This window comes from Auxenochlorella protothecoides (assembly GCF_000733215.1).
Source record: "Auxenochlorella protothecoides strain 0710 unplaced genomic scaffold scaffold18, whole genome shotgun sequence".
NCBI classification, from domain to species: Eukaryota; Viridiplantae; Chlorophyta; class Trebouxiophyceae; order Chlorellales; family Chlorellaceae; genus Auxenochlorella; species Auxenochlorella protothecoides.
In genome coordinates this window covers 575,011-592,545 of record NW_011934213.1, presented here as the reverse complement: position 1 = coordinate 592,545, position 17,535 = coordinate 575,011, and the positions used below count along the sequence as shown (strand labels likewise).

At 62.9% G+C, this 17,535-nt stretch overlaps 5 protein-coding genes across 5 annotated transcripts; 1 reads left to right on the top strand and 4 right to left on the bottom strand.

The window, feature by feature from the left end:
- Positions 1-39: 39 nt before the first annotated feature.
- F751_1853 (hypothetical protein) lies at positions 40-1,829 on the bottom strand (the record flags this gene model as incomplete). The annotated part of the gene is made up of 5 exons (XM_011399560.1): positions 40-168; positions 288-531; positions 687-775; positions 956-1,090; positions 1,716-1,829. The coding sequence occupies 5 exons, from the start codon at positions 1,827-1,829 to the stop codon at positions 40-42; spliced, it is 711 nt and encodes a 236-aa protein (XP_011397862.1).
- Positions 1,830-2,312: 483 nt separating this feature from the next.
- On the top strand, positions 2,313-4,076 carry F751_1852 (Mannose-6-phosphate isomerase; the record flags this gene model as incomplete). The annotated part of the gene is made up of 4 exons (XM_011399559.1): positions 2,313-2,438; positions 2,612-2,676; positions 2,930-3,284; positions 3,441-4,076. The coding sequence occupies 4 exons, from the start codon at positions 2,313-2,315 to the stop codon at positions 4,074-4,076; spliced, it is 1,182 nt and encodes a 393-aa protein (XP_011397861.1).
- Positions 4,077-4,390: 314 nt separating this feature from the next.
- Positions 4,391-8,287, bottom strand: F751_1851 (Neutral ceramidase; the record flags this gene model as incomplete). The annotated part of the gene is made up of 10 exons (XM_011399558.1): positions 4,391-4,643; positions 4,945-5,158; positions 5,310-5,442; positions 5,642-5,797; positions 6,087-6,499; positions 6,676-6,833; positions 6,999-7,402; positions 7,647-7,884; positions 8,005-8,093; positions 8,219-8,287. The coding sequence occupies 10 exons, from the start codon at positions 8,285-8,287 to the stop codon at positions 4,391-4,393; spliced, it is 2,127 nt and encodes a 708-aa protein (XP_011397860.1).
- Positions 8,288-8,836: 549 nt separating this feature from the next.
- On the bottom strand, positions 8,837-10,730 carry F751_1850 (1,4-Dihydroxy-2-naphthoyl-CoA synthase, peroxisomal; the record flags this gene model as incomplete). Its single annotated transcript, XM_011399557.1, has 6 exons — positions 8,837-8,899; positions 9,063-9,207; positions 9,476-9,789; positions 10,152-10,267; positions 10,401-10,449; positions 10,617-10,730. 6 exons carry the CDS (start codon positions 10,728-10,730, stop codon positions 8,837-8,839), a joined length of 801 nt encoding a protein of 266 aa, XP_011397859.1.
- A 556-nt stretch (positions 10,731-11,286) lies between these two features.
- On the bottom strand, positions 11,287-12,738 carry F751_1849 (2-hydroxymuconate semialdehyde hydrolase; the record flags this gene model as incomplete). The annotated part of the gene is made up of 3 exons (XM_011399556.1): positions 11,287-11,464; positions 11,630-11,721; positions 12,091-12,738. The coding sequence occupies 3 exons, from the start codon at positions 12,736-12,738 to the stop codon at positions 11,287-11,289; spliced, it is 918 nt and encodes a 305-aa protein (XP_011397858.1).
- Positions 12,739-17,535: the final 4,797 nt, after the last annotated feature.

Below are 17,535 nucleotides of genomic sequence, written 5' to 3'. Positions count from 1 at the left end.
CAACATCCCAATGGGATTTGGTTCTTGGAGGTCCTCTCGTCAGTTGGCGCGGCTGCGCCCCTGCTTGGAGCTACTCCAAGGTCCCTGCCGGGCCTGCCGCTTGCTGGCTGGAGGGGCTTCGCCCCTCCCACCACTGCATGCCAGGGGCTCCAGCAGCATCCAGGCGTCCTGTAAGGGGGGAAGCGGGGAGGGGCAGCCTTCTGTGCTGCTGACGAGGAGGGACAAGGGCGGCCAGCTTGTGGTCTCTTCATCGCCAGGATCAAGCTGCCCAAACACCCGCCTCGCACCTGGAGCTGGGGCGTGGGCATGCCCCGCAGCCGCTCCGCCCCCAGGACCTGGAGTGGTGCAGACAGGTCCAGCAGCAGGTCCAGCCGCTCGCCGGCGGCGGCCTCCGTTGCCACGGGCGCAGAAGGGCCCCCAGGGCCGCAGCGCACGCAGCGCAGCCGCACGTATGCAAAACGGTGGCTGGCGGCCCGGCAGTCCCTGGGGCAGGCGTCGGTGTGCGCGCCGGGGTCGAGCACTTCGACCACTCTTTGGTGACAGGGAGATTTGGTTGGGGGAATGGCCGGTGGAAGCAGTCGCTGGGGCCCATTCAGCAGGCACCACTTGCAGGGCCCTCGATCACAGATTATGCAGGTGCAGTGCCAGCAAGAGGTTCTGCCCCAGAACAACCCACATGAGCGCACTTGCCGGCGTGCAGCCCTGCAGGAACGGTATGGCCCCCTGTCCCCTCGGCCAGCTCCTGCACAAAGTCCTCCAGCAGCACGACCGCCACCTAGCAAGGGGTGCGGAGGATGAAGGCTTGTATCGGGACTTGGGAAAATGCGACGATGCAGCGTGAGTCACTGTCCAGTCCAAGAAACGCTTTGCGGCGATGCAAGGAGTCCTAGATGGTGGGAGATTCACAGGATGGCAGGCGAGCGCGTTCCGGGCTTCTCGAACGCTGCCCACCCACCTTGCGGCCCAGCAGCGCGCCATCACATGCATGGGCGCTGATGCAGGAGTGGCGCGCCAGCTCCGCAAGCCCCCGCTCCAGCCACAGGCGGGGGCGGTGGGTGGCGGGGAGCGGGGCATGGGCCTGGGGGGCGGTCTGAGGCGCGCAAGGCGAGGTGGATGGTGGATTGCCAGTGACCTGCGCCCAGTGACCTGCTGCTGCAAGGGACGCAGCAGCTCTGGCAGGTGGCGACCCAGCTCCAGCCGCCGACACTGGTGGGTCTGCTGTGCATTTGACGCTGGCGGGGATGTCACCGGAACCCCCCGGTGTCTGGCCAACGGTCTCTGCGGGCAGCCGCACCGTGATGCGCTGGAGCGGCAGGGGGCAGCAGCTACACGCTCCTGAACTCAAGGCGGCGAGGAGTGCGGGGGTGGGCGTGCCAACCCACGGCAGCGCCGCCACGACGCCTGCGTCCAGGGCGAGCATGCTGGAGGAAAGGGGGGAAGCGGCATCACCTTGGCCCTTGCCCGGCATGACCAGGGCCGATCCGGGCAGCCGGTCCAGGATCTCCCGGCGTGTCGGTTTGTTGCCTTGGGAGATCCCATTGATGCTCAGGACCTGCGAGGCCCCAGGTCACTTCTTAAATATAGTTTGGCAAGGAACATCATCCTCCCACCAGCAGAAAAGACATGCCCTGGCCACCTCCCAGCCGCGACCCACGCCCAAATCCTCTCCATACTTCTCTACATGATTCATAATGCCATCCAGCTGCCATGCAAACCTGCTTCAGGTCCTGCATTCTCAGCATGGACTGCTCGAGGGGGTTCAGGATCTTGACTCTCCCAGTGTCATGAGTGAGGAGACTGTAGTGCTCCAGGTACCTCTCCAGGGACATGGAAGAGCATGTGGCCGATTTACTGCCGATTCGGCTGTTTTCATGTCCTTGGGAGGCTGGGGTGGGCTGGATGGGCAATCCGGGGGCCGCTCGAGCCGGTGATTCCCATGCTCCATTGTTGGGCGTACCGTCCGCCTGTGGGGTCAGGGCATCCCAGCAGAAGGACGATTCCATGATCATGACATGCTTAACAATGTCTCTGTTGTACCCATAATAACTCCTGAGTGGCGCTGATGTACGAAGGCCGTCTGCAAGCTCAGTTCGAATTTCCTGGCAAGAAGTTGTTACGCTCGGCGTTCGCGCGCCCAAACCATGGGCCCCGTCCGACGTTGTGCGACCGAGACTAACAGCGGAGGGGGTGCCGGGGCAAAGCCTGGTGCATCACTGGCCTGCCCACATGGCCCATCACTGTCTATGTTGGGTATGGAGGCGCACTGACTGGCGTGTGCATTGACATCGCAGTCCCGACATTGGTTTCGAGTCATGGTCACTCTCAGCGTCCAGGCTCCCGTCGCCCCCCATGCCAACGGCGTCGCGCACGACGGCCTCTACCGCCTACAATGCAAGGCGCAGACATACGCTTGGGGCCTTCCGATGGACGAAAGCGAGGTGGGGTCCGAACGAGGGAGTCTCTCTGAAGTCCCTGCGGGACGAGCAGTTGTCGTCCGCCTGCATCGGATGGCACCCACACCACCGCACCGGTTCCTTGACCAAGTTCAACGGGTTGAGGGTGGTTCAATGTGATTGGGGGACTCATGCATGCTTCGGCAACACCCCTGCAGGTGGCCAGACTGTGCCTGGCAGATGGTCAAATGCTCGACCCCTCCCTGCCCTACGCTGAGCTGTGGTGCGTGGGTTGGCGTGGAGGGCTCGATTGGTTCACGGGTCTTGAGCTTGGCACTTTGACAGTCAATTGCTGGAAGTGTGGTGGGACGTAGTTACCATGGCACGCTGCTAGATGGTCAGTCTGAAGGGTGCAGCCACCAGCCGGCGTGCGGCCAGCCACGAGCTCAGGACCCCACCAGCTTTGCCTGACCCATGCCATTGCTGCCCAGGACCTTCCCTCACCCCTCCATCTATCGTTTCTGCATCGTCCTCAGGATGGGCACCCACCCCAGCGCCCCCTCCACCCTGGCCGCCCCCTCCGGCCAGCCGCTGTCTGACCTGCTGCAGCGCCATCCCGAGCTGCTCGGCGCGGCGGCGCCCGCCTTTGGCATCCGTGGCCTGCCCTTCCTGTTCAAGGTCCTGTCCATCGGCTCCGCGCTGTCCATCCAGTCCCACCCCGACAAGGCCCTGGCGGCGCGTCTGCACGCCGAGCGCCCCGATGTCTACCCAGACGCCAACCACAAGCCGGAGATGGTGCTGGCGCTGACGCGGTGCGAGGCGCTGTGTGGCTTCGCGCCGGCCGAGGAGCTGGCGGGGACGCTGGCTGCCGTCCCCGAGCTGCGCGCGATGGTCGGCGAGGCGCGCGCCGCGGCATACGAGGCCGCGCGCTCGCCCGCCGCGCGCGCCGCCGCCCTGCACGCGCTCTTCTCGGCGCTCATGGCCGCGCCGGCGGGCGCGGCGGGGGATGCGGTGGACGCGCTGGTCGCGCGCCTGCGCGCATTGGAGGAGGGCGGCGCGGGGCGCCATGCGCGCGATGCGCTGGCGCTGCATCTGGCCGCGCAGTACCCGCGCGACGTTGGCGTGCTGGCGGCGCTGACCCTGAACCACGTCACGCTGGAGGCGGGGGAGGCGCTGGCCCTGCCCGCCAACCTGCCGCACGCTTACCTGGCGGGCCAGGCGCTGGAGGCCATGGCCGAGTCGGACAACGTGATCCGCGCGGGGCTGACGCCCAAGCTGCGCGACGCCGCCGTGCTCTGCGCCTCGCTGTCCTACGACCAGGCGCGGCCCGAGGTCCTGCGCGGCGAGCGGTGCGGTGGTGACGTCGGCGCCGGCGAGGCCAAGGCGGCGGGCGAGCACGGCCTGCGCAGGTACCGCCCCTCCCAGCCCTTTCCCGAGTTCGAGGTGTGGACTGGGCGCGCTGCGCCGGGGACGAAGCTGCGCCTGGCCCCCGCGGCGGGTCCCGCCCTGCTCCTGGTCAGGCGCGGGGAGGCGCGGGCGGGGGCACGCCGCCTGGGGCCCGGCCACGCATTCTTCCTTGCGGCGGGCCGGGGGATGGACCTGGAGGTGGCCGCTGGGGGCCAGGACCTGGAGATCGCCGCGGCGGCCTGCAACGGCATGGGCTTTGGCTCGGGCGAGGCCTAAGCTGTGCGCCCAAGGGGGGAAAGCACCGAGCTGAAGGGAACACACGTCCTGCGGCGCAGCCCCGCCCAGCATGGCGCGCCCTTCGGCAGTAGTATGGCGAGGACCAGGGGCCGTGTGGCAGGGGCAGCATCTCCAGGGCCCTGGCATTCCAAACCTGCCTGCCTGCCTGACGATGTTGTTTCATTCCCGGTAGAATTTACGTCAACCGAGAAGGCTTTGGAAGGTACACGTGAAATGGCATGCGTGCCTAATATAAAAGCCACTTGCAATGATACTCAGTGTTGAGAGAAGGAGATAGGCTCGGGCGGCTCTGCCTAGAAGATGGCGGCCATCGCTTTTGCACACCACTGTCGCAGGGTCGAGAAGATGGATGAGGGCGCTTGGCGCTCATCCCCCCTCCCCTCGCCTGCCACGTCAAACTCGGTGCTGTAGCCCGAGAATCGGTGTGTCCACCCAAATACATGCTTGTAGTCGCCCTGGTGGCCTATGCGGTACCGTCCTGGCGTGGTACCATTGGGGATGATCCAGGTGATGGTCGCAAAGGACTCGGATGATAGCGACCGATGCCTGCAGGGGTTGGGGAGGGCAGTGGGAGGAGGGAATATGTGTGAGAAGTATTCTTCATGCTTGGCCACGGAATGTTGGGGTGGTGGGTTGTTGGAACAGACGAGTGGATAATGAGGATCAGCTTTAGAGTAATCTGCCGCGATAAAAACTCAGCACCATTCCCCACGGCAGAATCGAGCGTGTGGCAGCTCCCCAATGCAAGGTGCATGGAGGCAACGCAGCATGAATCGGCCTGGCCTTTACAGGGCTCAACATTCGTTGGGCCAACACCCACCACACTACCTTCCAGCCCTACCCTCACCTGCCCCAGGCAAAGCGCGTCTCCCAGTCGTCATCGGTGGCCACCACCTCCCAGCCGGCTCCCTCCCGTGCCTGGCGCTCCACGGTTAAGAAAGTACCACCGCGCCGGATGTTATTGCGGGGGCAGGCCGACTGGAACACGACCCGGACCTCATCACCCGGCAAGAAGCTGCGCCCAGGCTCCACGTCCTCCACCGCCCTGCCATAGTCGCTGCCTGTGCTTGGGCAAGGGTGAGGGCGGGCGGGGATGGGGCTCTGGAGATTGTCCAGGGGAAGGCTGGGCGGTTTGGCGCGCCCAGGAGGCTTATTCTGCGCCGAGCCTGAGGAGGCTTTATAGAGACCACCTCTCCGCCCCCTCCTGCATACCCCACGGCACGCTGTCGGTGACGACGGGGGGCACCAGCGACCACTGTTTACTGAGCAGGTTGGGCGGCCGGGGCTGGTCCTCTGTATTCAGCGGAGCGCCGTCGACCATGTCCTTTGCCAGGCTTTTGAACTCCTGCGCAGGTTGACCCAAGCGTTGGGGAGGAGGGTGAAGCTGAGGGGCCAGGTGGAGGCTGAGCTGAGGAGTCAGGGTTTGAGCCAGCACGAAATGCTCTCAGTTCGCGCCCACTCCTCATCCGCAGGCACTTGCCAGGACACCCTCCCAACCGGACCTCACTTCCCCTGGGCCCCCTTTTCCCGCTTTCCAGTTTCACCTGGATGTATGCGTCCAGGGTGTTTGGCCCAAAGAGCGTGAAGCCGCCCTCGTACCGCTGCGCCTGGTACTCCTCGAACGTGGTGACGTAACTGGCATAGGTGTTGGTCAGCCCGGCGATGACCACGGTCAGGTTCTTGCCCCAGGCCTCACCAACCTGTCGTGGATGCGAGGGTGTGTGTGTGTGCAGAGGGGCTCGCCAAACCTCTTTGCCCCTCTGTCTCAGGAGGAGCTGAGACTGCAGGGCGCGACGCGCTGTCGCCCTGTCGTTCAACAGATGGAACACTGCCGGGCTGCCCATCGCTCCTCCAACCCCCCCCACTCCCAGGCTACGAGAGCAGGAGGCCAGGCCCGCGCCGACCCTGCTTTCTATTCACCCCACCGGGGGGCCCCATGCCAGAGGGGGACCTCCCGACAAACACACTGAAGCACTCTCCCAACCGCACCGTGTCCCGGACGGCGGCACGCAGCCGCCGGCCCGACATGGTAGTGAACTCCCCCGGCACGGCCAGGATGGCAAACTGGCCGGCGCGCAGGATGCCGATCTCCACGATCGCAGGCGCCCAGTCGTAGGGGAAGTGCATGTCGCCCACGTCCAGGAGGATGGGCTTGGGCGCGTGGCACGCCATCTGCTCGGCGCTGGGTTTCTGGATGAAGTTGCGCACCAGGCGCCAGAAGGCCGTGCCGTTGGTGTCCGACTGCTTGAAGTCAAAGGCCCCGGGGCCGTCGGTGGTGCCGGCGGCAAAGGCCATGCCCATGGCCGGCTTGCAGGCCACCCCTGCGCGCGTGTGGGGGCTGGCCGCCACCACGAGCCCGCGCATGTCCAGGAAAGCATGGCGCGACTGCACGGCCCCAGACACTGCGGCGATGGGGCAGGGGAGGGGGGCGAACTGGCGATGCAGGGTTTGGCGTGCAAGTGTCGGTGGGCACGCCAACTCTCACCCGCACCGGCGTCCTCCACTTGCGCGCAGCGCAGCGCGGCACGCTCAAGACCCCTCGTGGAAACCCCGCCCACACAACAACGATCTCACACACCCTGCTCGCCCTCTCGCTGCATGAGCTCGTGGGCCGCGTCGGCCTGCTTCCGGGCGATGACGGCGCAGGAGGCGATGTTGTCTGGCCAGGCGGGGCCCCGGCCGATGCACTCGGCCACGCGGCCGTTGCAGGTGGAGTGCACCGCGTCGCACGGCTCCCTGCCGAGAGCAGGGGTCGGAGGGGTGGGGAGTGAGGGGAGCTGCGCTGGCCGCGCTCCGCTGGGCGGCAGCTCCTGGGAGGGGCACTTTGTGCGTGCATGTGCCTGGAATCTCGCTCTGCGCCCGCGCCCCCCACCGCCCCCCCCCCCTACACAAATCCCTCACCCCGTGTCGCGACAGCGCGGTCCCAGCGTGTTGGGGCTGGTGTCCCCCACGTTGGCCTGGCAGAAGGCGGCCACCGTGCCCGGCGCCCGCCGCTCCAGCAGCTGCGCGGCCAGGCCCTTGTTGTCGCCGTTGACCAGCGTGTTGGTGTTGTTGACCGAGGTTCCGTGCACCGGAAACCAGGAGAAGACGGCGCGCGGCTGCGCGGTGGCGGCGGCGTCCGCCCCCGATCCGCGCGCCGCCAGCACCGTCATCTCCTTGTCGATGTTGTGGCGGTACCTCGCGCGCTCCCCCGCCGGGTTGTGCAGGTAGGCGGTTGGGGAGCGATTGATGTTGGCGCCCAGCACCTCGCCCACGGCCACGTGCAGGGAGGCGGGCCCCACAGACTCGTGCGCCGACTCGATGGCCTGATGGTGGGTGGGAAAGTGGGGGCGCTGAGGTTTTGGGTAAAGGTGGTGTGCATCGCAAGAGGATTTTTGGGAGCGTTCCAGGCTTCAACCAGAGCGAGTCACCCCCACCACCGCCCGTCAGCTCTTGGAAATGGCTGTGCTCTCCTTAGGCCGAGCATTGCCAGCACCACACATCGCCGGTGTTCCCTGCTCATACCGCAGCCGACACACTCTCCAATCCCCCAACCCCCCACCAACCCACCTCCACGATGCCGTCGACCAGGGCGTCAAAGGAGGGGGTGTAAAAGCCCAGGGACGATATGCCGTATATCAGGTACTGCAGGTACCCCGAGGGACCGGAGTGGGTATGCGTGCCGCTCATGGCCACATTCTGTTCGGTGTACTGCTGTCCGTACCGCTTCGCGAGCCTCTCCAGCACGGTGAAAGTGACGGCCTGGGAGGCCATGCACGCGTCCAGGTTGATGAACACCCAGCGCTGCCTGTGGGCGTCGGAAAGTGGAGATAAGGCCAAGTCGGGAGGGGCGTTGAAGGGGGAAATGGGGTTTGTCGTGTGGCAGCCCAGGACCAGGCTTCTGAGCAGGCATCACCACCACACTCACTTGGGGTCCTTCTCATCGGCGACCAGCAGGGCCCTTGCATACAGGCGATTGAGGATCCCCCCTGCAAATTGACTGGGGTTGGCGTACCCCTGCAGCAAGCGACAGGGGGGGAGGGATGCTCAGTGTGCCTTTCCGGCATGGAGGGGGAACTTTTGATCTGGCGATGCGAGTCGATGCTCCACCATCATTCGCCGCTGATGCTGCCAGTGCTCACCATAAGATTGACGTCCGCCACAGGGCCCGTGATGTCGGCCTTGCCTGCAGGTGTGGATTGTGGGTCCATGCGCGTGTTTAAGGATCGACATGCAGAGGCTTCGCCCCGATCAGTCTCATAAAATCCGAGCTTGCGCACCTGTTCCCACCAGATAGCCGGCCTGAGCGCATCCTATGATGCATATCAGACATACCGACACCCCCGGGACGACATTCATCGCCTGAGAGACTCTCCGGGACCACTGCCAGCTCGGGCGTAGAAGTGATCTAGGCGTGCGAGAGCGGCAAGGCGATGGTACCCAGGACGAGACCAGTATAATGGGGTTGGACGTGAAACATGTAATGGGATGCACCCAATATCCCTTGCATTCCGGAATCTGTACCAGCGTGACCGTATTAAAGCGGCCGGGGCGGGAGTCGTCACGGAAACGAGATTTTGGCGCGGGTCATTCCCAACCTCCAGACTGTCACATCCCGTCATGGAATGCGGTACCCAGGGCTATTTTCTTCGCAACGAGACGCATTACTGGCTCATCTTACCAGGAAGGCACAGCTGTGTGGCAATGGTGAACCCTTGTGCGGATTAATGTTAAACGGGGAGCTGCATGGCCCAGACTCCTCATGGGAATCGCTTGAACTTGGAGAAGTCTGGCTTCCTCTTCTCCAAGAACGCCACTTTGCCCTGGTGCAATAGCAGGAGGAATGGTGTGGTCCATGTTCCGTAAGCTTGGGGGGGGCACCCATCGTTACTGCCCCCAGTGGTGTCTGGGTTCCCAGACTTCACAGTCCCACACTCATTTCACCACCCCTTGCACCCAGCCCTGCTCCTCCACACCTCCCCCCACCTCCTTGGCCTCCTTGGTCTGGTAGAAGAGCAGCGTGGCGTCCCCCGCCATCTGCGCCATCCCCGCCGCGCCGTCCTCGTCGGCGTTCAGCCCCGACTTGAGCACGCGCAGCGCGGTCGGGCTGTTGGCCATGATCTCCCGGCACCTGCTCCGGGTTGGGGATGGGTGCATCGCGTTTGGGGTCGCGTGAGGTCCACGGCGGCTCGAATGGGGGATGGATGCATGGCAGTCACATGCACGCCCAGCTGACGCCTTGTTTCGGCAGGGAGTGCAGTCTCACAAGCCTCACTGACCCACTCCATGGCCGTGGCATGCGCCTCCTACTACGGGCACACCCCACCCACCGCCTTGGGAGTTCTCCTGCCCCTCTCATATCACAAAGGGCAGTCCCCTAGCATCAACCCCTGCCGCACCAGGCCAGGGTCTCGGCCTCCAGCTGGTCCAGGGGCACCACGGCGTTGACCAGGCCCCACTCCAGCGCTGTCTGCGCCGGGTAGAGGCGCGCCAGCAGCCAGACCTCACGCGCGCGCTTCTGGCCCACCACGCGGGCCAGATGGGAGACACCGTACCCGGCGTCAAAGGAGCCCACCTTGGGCCCGGTCTGGCCAAAGACCGCGTTGTCGGCGGCGATGCTGAGGTCGCAGAGGAGGTGGAGGACGTGGCCGCCGCCTACCGCATAGCCCGCCACAGAGGCCACCACGGGTTTTGGGCAGCGCCGCAGCGCAATCTGCAGGTCCAGCACGTTCAGGCGCGGCACGCCGTCGGCACCGACATAGCCGCCGTCGCCGCGGTGCGCCTGGTCGCCGCCGCTGCAGAAGGCGGCGTCGCCCTCGCCTGCGTCGTTGTGTTGCAGAGGAGGGGGGGGGGGGAGGGAGAGATGGATGGCGGCAGGCGTGCTCAGAGGCAGTGAGGATGGAGGACGGGCGGCGAGGGACACACTGGCAGTGGCCGGCTGAGCGGGCGAGGCCGACGGGATGGCATGTGAGCGATACCCTCCATGCGGCGACCAGGGCATCGGCTGGCTAGTCAGCACATGAGGGCCAGCCAGATCCCTCTTTTTATGACTTCTGCATCTCCAAGCCACCCCACGCAGAGACAAAAGGGATACAGGGTGCCAGCCGCCGCCCGGTTCCCACCGGTGAGGATGATGACGCCGACAGCTGGATCGTCCTGTGCGTCACGGAGGCACAGCCCCATCTCGTGCACTGTGCGAGGGTCATGGGAGGAGGGTGAAGGCGTATGCTGGGACTGAGGAGCAGTGCCATTTGTCTTGGTACTGAACTGGGAGGCATGCAGCCAGACTGGGAAGTGTGCATCAATGCACGCACCCCAGCACACCTGTGAGGGGCGTGAAGGCATTGCGCCGCTTGGGGCGGTTGATGCTGATCTGCGGGGAAAGAAGTTGAAGGCACCGGGCATGTTTGGCCCTCGTTGCAGAGTGGGCACAATCAGATTCACGCGGTCCTCCCATGAAGCCGCTACTCCATGCAGTCCCTCGCCTCCTTCCCATGCCGCCACCCCTGTCGCCCAGCGCGCCAGGCTCGGCACACTCACCCTGGCGATGCCCTCTCCATCTGCCTTCTTGTACAGAGTCTCCTTCAGCTGCACGCCGGCCACCATGGGGATGGAGGTCCATGCCGCAGGAGCCCGTGATCCCCGTCCATGCATGCGCTCATAGCTGCTGGTCGGCGAGGGGCAGATGACAGCCCGCGAGCCCAGCTCGGCATTCGGCAAGGCATTACAGGATCCCAGGGCTTCTGAATCTGCCGGGATGTGGCCACATGGTGCTCCCTGACCCTGCGCGATATGCCGAGTCAGAACCGCGAGCCGCTGGGAGGCTCGCCCGTCGTCCATGCCGAGCACCCAATCTCCGGCTGGGATGACAGATGAGTCCTCGGGAGGGATGGGGCTCGAGACAGTGTGCTTTTCCTGTCCCGAGGGAACCGCTTTGCGACTTGTGTCACTCATGACAACTGCCGGTTCATCATGGCGATTTGTAATGGAAAAGGGGATGGGAGGGGGACACCCTTGTAATGTTAGAAGGGGGTGGTAGTTCTCAGGCAACAGGGAAAGCTGTAATGTCTGGCCAAGGGGTCAATCGCAATGAACGGGTGTACAAGGACAATATCGGACAGCGAAGAGATGGGTTTAATCAGCAGGGTTCTCACTCTCTGGTTCGCCTCGCCAGCGACTCTCCACACCACGATGTGTGGGGGTGGCCGTCTCATCCCCTGGCCGCAGCAGCCGCGGCCTCCAGGATGGGTCCCGCCTGCCTGATCATGAGCGTGATGTGTCCCTCGCCGGGGACGATCGTCAGCTGCGCGGCCGGGATGGTCTTGGCCCACCACTCGCCGTGCGCTGGGGGGACGCTGATGTCCTCCGCGCCGTGCCAAATGATGGTCCTGGGAGGGGGCGTTTGTGCAGGGGAATGACTCCCATTAGACAATGCGCTAGCTGTGCACGCCTTGGAGGGCCTTGGCGTGCGGGTGAAGTACTCGCCGAGGAGCTGATCCTCGGTTCGGGCCGCTCCCCAGAGGCGCACATCCCAGACCCTGAGCAGGCCTCACCTGCACTTGATCGTGCTCAGGTCCACGCCCCACTTGGTCCCCAGCACGCGGTAGTCCCGTGCCATGCCCCGCACGCCGTTCCGGTAGGCATGCTGTGGGGAGACGGGGGAGGGTCAGGGCGGCGAGTGTGTGCTCTTGCTGTGTCTGATTACTTGGTGCACAAGGCCCCGCCACAGCCGAAGCATGCAGCGCATGATACTGCGCAAAACGCAGGAGACAGTAGACCACAGCTGCGCAGGGCTATCCTGTGGGGCAGCCTGCACCGTCGAGCAGCGTGCGGGGCCGGGCCCACATGCTAGACTCCCCCCCCGCCGCGCTCACGGGCACCCCCGCGCTATGCCCTACCCTGCGCATGCGCTTGCCCACCCTCTTCCTCTTCCTCCCCTCCCCGTCTCCCTCTTCCCCCGCCCTCTCCCAGTTCCATGGCCCGATCCCCCGCCCCCTCGATCCCAACGCCTCACCGTGAGCACGCCCGCGAACATCTCCTTGACGCGGGGGTCGGTCTGCATCAGCTCCCCATCCACCTTGGCCAGCCCCTCGGGCGCGTGCTTGATCAGCGTCTCCGCGTGGTTGGTGGCCATGTACTTGAGGCCCCAGTTCACGGCCCAGAGCCCGCCCAGGGGCAGCTTGGCCATCCAGAAGGTGGTCTTGTCCATCATGCCCAGCGAGCGCAGCAGGCCGCGGTCGGGGCCGGAGGTGGAGGCCAGCGCGGCCATGAGGACCAGCGCGGAGGTGCGGTCGGGGTGCAGCGCGGCGCAGGCGGCGGCGTAGGGGCCGCCCCCGGAGTTGCCTATCTGGATGGCCCGGGGGATGGCCAAGGCGTCCATGAGGGCCAGGGTGTCCCCCGCCACGGTGGCCAGGCTGGAGCGGGAGCGGCGGGTGGAAGCCCCGATGCCGCACCGGTCCATGGCGACCAGGCGGATGCCGGCGGCACGGGCTGCCTCCTCCAGCGCAAGGCCCTCCATGTAGCAGGAGGGCGTGCCGTGGTGGTACATGGCCGTGAGGGTGGAGGGGCCGGGCTCCGCGCCCAGGATCTGGTACGCCAGCTGCCTGCCATCCGAGAGTGTGTGGAGCTGCAGACCGTCAGGGAGGGGAGGCAGCGTGCGCATCGCGCCGAGGGTGCGACGGGGGGGGCGAGGGGTTGCCGGGGGGTTAGAGCGGCCGGGGAGCCAGGACGGAGCGTCGGCCCGCCGGGAAATGAAGGGTATACTGCGCGATAAAATGATGCCTACACCCCTTCTCTCATTGCTTGGACGAGGTGGGTCGGTATCCGATTCCGAGGGAAGGGTTACTCGAGGCGTGGTTACGGGAGCAGGCTCAGCCTCGTACATCAGCTGCTGGGGTGCGGATGGGAAGTGCTCCCTCCGCAGATTACCGCATTCCGGGTCCCTGCGACCCACCGAACCGACTCCATACAACGCTCATATGACGTTGCAAGCCTGTTATTGCATTGATGACCCGCCGCGTGGATGTCTGTGTGGTTCGCCTGCTTGTTTACAGGGTGTCGGGCGGACCCTTCGCACGTTGTCTGACCCTCCAACGCTGCTCATTGTAACAATGACCACCGCATGTCCAAATTTAAGGTTTTGCTGTGCGCAATGTCGTCCGGGGTGGGACTTGCCTCTTTGAGCGGTGGCAGAGTGTGCCATGAGACGTTGGCCGTCATTGTCCGGCAATCTGCTTGGTGAGAAGTTGCTCATTCCGGGATGTTTGCATGATAGGGCTCTCCCGATGCACCACAAAGGGCGAGGCTTGCTGCGCACTCCATCAAGGATACTAGGATACCCGAGCCTGTCGTAGGTGTGGACGGAACAGACAACACCTGTACCTGCAAGGGTCCACAGCATTTCGAGACAATGGGGTTGCACTGCTCCACCTCAGGCCATCACACCGCCACGCGTTGCATTATAGAGGGGTGTCAATGACAGGCTGCACAGCACTGACAACAGAGGGCCTCAGGTGAGGGATAAATATGCACAATGGCCGGTCTCGCCAGCCCATGGGCCCCAATACCCAAGTGGGGAGCCTTTGCAAAAAGATGACAACCTCCCTGCGATCCAATGAGAGACATGTACATCCTGGGCAACACCTGATCCATCCCTAGTATGGTGCTGTAGGTCCTGGTGTCCAATGCCTGTACACCAACCTCACTGTCGATCACCGCTCAGGAGAAATTCAGAAACCAATATGTGCTGCATTCTGTGCTCAAGGAACGAAGCAGTTCCGTCAACGCTCGCTCTAAATCTATCCCAAGACTCGAGGAATTGGCGATAGTCCCAGCTTGCTGCTCTCGCCAAGCTTCAATGTGCAGCCATGCCTTGTCAATGCCCACAGGATGCTGGATTTCAGAAGCTGACGGACCTTGACGCCAGGATCAAGGTCGGTATGGTCTGCACAGCCAGGCACCTTGGGACGTGGGTCTGTGATGCGCAGCAAGTGTGCTGCCATGTGTTCCTCTCTGGTCAATGATCACACTCCAGCTTGAAAAACGAGCCCATCCACCATCTTGCCAGCCCTGTCCACTCACGCTCTCACTCGTTACATTCACTTGCATAGAGCTGAACTTCTGAGTATTTTGGCCTCCATGAAAGACGCAAATGTCACGACAGACAAAAACATGAGTCCCAGATGCAACGTGAGCTGCGGTGCTGCCCGGGAGGGCAGCGAGAATCTGCTGAAACACGACTGGAGGACCAGGTTCCAACACGGCCATGCATTTCTCGCACTCTACATCCTATCAGTTTGAAACTAAAGTGCATTCTTTTCGTCTCCATTGGATAAGAGTGAGGGGGCCTTGCGCAATCTGCGTCCCTCATGGGACCCAGACCAAGCCATGATGTCCTGGGTGGTAGTGGCAGGCTTGGGACAGGAATTCTCCCAAGATGTCACTATCTTTCACACTGTTATCAACGCATTGTCTCCGCAAGCACCCTTTTCGTACTTTTGGCGATTTCCTTGCCGAGTGGGGCAGGTTGGGAATCCTCGAATCAGGTGAGGACAATTGAGCACCCCTCGAGTACCGGAGGACGCGGGGACCCGGCAAGGTGGCGAGGCCTGAAGTCACCACCAGGGATTACTGTTGAGCTTGATCTGATATTTGTGCAACCCGATTACTCGAAGCTGCATGAGGTGCCAGAGGTTCGTCCCTTGGTGAGGACATGATAGATTCCCACTTGCCGTCATGATGCGGCTTCGTCCGGTAGGGGAGGCGATCTGTCCCGGTTGTCGCCGGTGAACCCTTTCACGACCCGGCTAGCAAGATGTGATACAGCAAGCGTGAACCTCATTTTCAATAACAACGCGGCTTATCGTGTGCCCTTTGGGGTTTGTTGCATCCATATCGCAATTGTAAAAATCCCAACTTTGCCAAGGGTTGGGGCGGACCATGCTGTCGCTAGGGCTGACACCCCACTGGAGCACGATGCTCCTCCTGCTGAGCCTTGGAGTGCTCTCGAGGGTGGGCGCAGATGATGATACTGATGTGCGGGACTCGTTTGTGAGGGAATGATTGACGACCCCTGCCATGTCCGGATGTTGACGCCCGCAAGTCCGACCCTTGTCTCTCAGCGCGAATGCACGACGAAGTTTTACCCACTCCCGGCAGTCACGTAAGAACACTTGACAGTTCCGGGTTTGTAAATGGCGACGCTTGCTCCGGAGAGTGCGGAGGCTGACGTGCGAGGGGCTGGGTCCGCTGAAGGGCGTGCGGATCGGGACTCTAGATCCTTTCCCATGGACGTCGTCATATCCCTCCGTCCTCGCACAGGCACGGGCCCCGTGTCTATATGCTGGACAACAGCAGCGCGGACTCCCTCTGCAGGTTTGTTGTGGACCCCATTACTAGCTTCAATTTGTCCTTCGGGTCCCCATGATCAAGCCCATGTTCCAAGCTGCTGGTAAACTCTTGCGAGAGCCGGTTTCCCATTCAATTCATCTGCAGGTCGGAGGGATATAGCAAGGCGGGTTCTACCCAAACAAATACTCTTGACGCACTTGGTCTCTCCGTCAGCGCCGTCAAGATGAGCCCCTTTGAGGTCATCACTGCACGGTCCACAACGATCATTGTGGCGGTTGAGTGCCTCAAGGCTGGACAAAAGGCATGCGCCGCGGACAGGGACGGCAACATTGGCACCGGGAACAAAGGGAAATACAATTTCGGCGACAACGTGGGCGACAGCAACATTGGTGAGCAGGAGGGAGAAGACCAACAGGTGGAACTGTGGTGATTTGCCAAACGAGGTGGGTTATAGATAAAATGATGCGCATATGCACAGCCTACACCTGCACGCATCTCTTGGCTCCCAATATCCAGGTAACTCAAACAAGGGAGACCTGAACTGGGGATTCAACAACAAGGGCACCAACCTACGGTGCAACAACGCGGTGGGAACCCGAAAAGGTCCCAACATGTGCGATCTGAAGGATCTTCGCAAGTCTGTAGTGAGAGACTTTAGCCCACCGCCGCCTCCACCGTCCAAAAGGGCGACCCCACCGCCTCCAAAGCAGACGACTCCCCCACCTCCTAAGAAGCCATCTCCACCACCTCCCAACAAGGCATCCCCACCACCTCCCAAGAAGGCATCCCCACCACCTCCCAAGAAGGCATCCCCACCACCTCCAGTGAAGACCTCACCCCCACCTCCAGCGAAGACCTCACCCCCACCTCCAGCGAAGAGACCCACCCCACCTCCAGTGAAGACCTCACCCCCACCTCCAGCAAAAGAACCACCCCCACCTCCAGCAAAAAATTCACCCCCACCTCCAGTGAAGAGATCACCCCCTTCACCATCGCCTGCGCAGCCCTTCACCCTGTCTCCTCCTCCACCCTCTCCGATTTACCCCTCCCCTTACCCCTTTTCTCCTCCGCCCTCCCCCCCTCCACCTTCTCCTTCCCCCCTCCATCTCCTCCTCCTCCATCTCCACCTCCTCCTCCCCCCGTCTTGCCGGTTCCCGTCTTCACCCTCACGATAAACGACAATAACACATACACTTTTGGTATCACTGCATCGGTCGCCTTCACTCGCTTCTTCATTGTTAAGAATGGAAAGACTGTATGGCTTGACAACATCGACCCTCCTGCCACCAGCTTCATTGACAGTCCTGTGCAGGTACACACGAGCATGACCGAGAACACATGGTATGGTGCTCTGAGGGATAAGGACAACAGACTATTCCCACAATCCAACCACATCACGTTAGTGGGGTGACAGGCGATTGCAGTGCTCTGTGAAGGCAACGCCAGTCGCGGCCACCCTCCCCCCGTACCTGTTGTGGCGCCAGACCTTGTGATATTGGCCTGTCTCCAGCAGAGCCTGCTGCCCGGCACCCTGCCTATGCAGCTGGGCTCACTGCAGCCAGGATTGGTGCAGAGCCCTGACAACCTGTTCCTAGTGGGAACCTGACAGATGACCCAGGTCCATCCCTGGTCTGCAACGACACTGCCCCTAGTCCTTTCTCGCGCTCATCACCCTGACTTGTGTAAGGCAAGCATCCACCGGCAGCCACAGCATACTTGCCAGGGCACTGTGCAGGAGGTGAGCCCACCCACGATTTACTCATGGAGTTCTGGACCCACAGATGTTGGTCCCGCCCTTCTCAATGTTGCTGGGTTTGGCAGCGGACAGCACCCACTCGACGAATTGTTGCTGTCCACCTCTCCTCACCCATATCTTCCTTGACTCTCTGCCACCTGTTGGCACACAGCGCCCTCCAGACACCTTCTTGGGACGATGGCACCCAATCCCAAGGGGACTTTGAAGGCGCTTGCACTCGATGCACTCCAGATCGTGTTGCGGAAGTCCACACCCTGCAATGCCACACGGCCCTCCCCAGCAGCAGGGCTGGGAAGATGACTGATCACATGTGGGTAATTTCAAGACAGCTTTCGGTAGTTACTCTGTCCAACG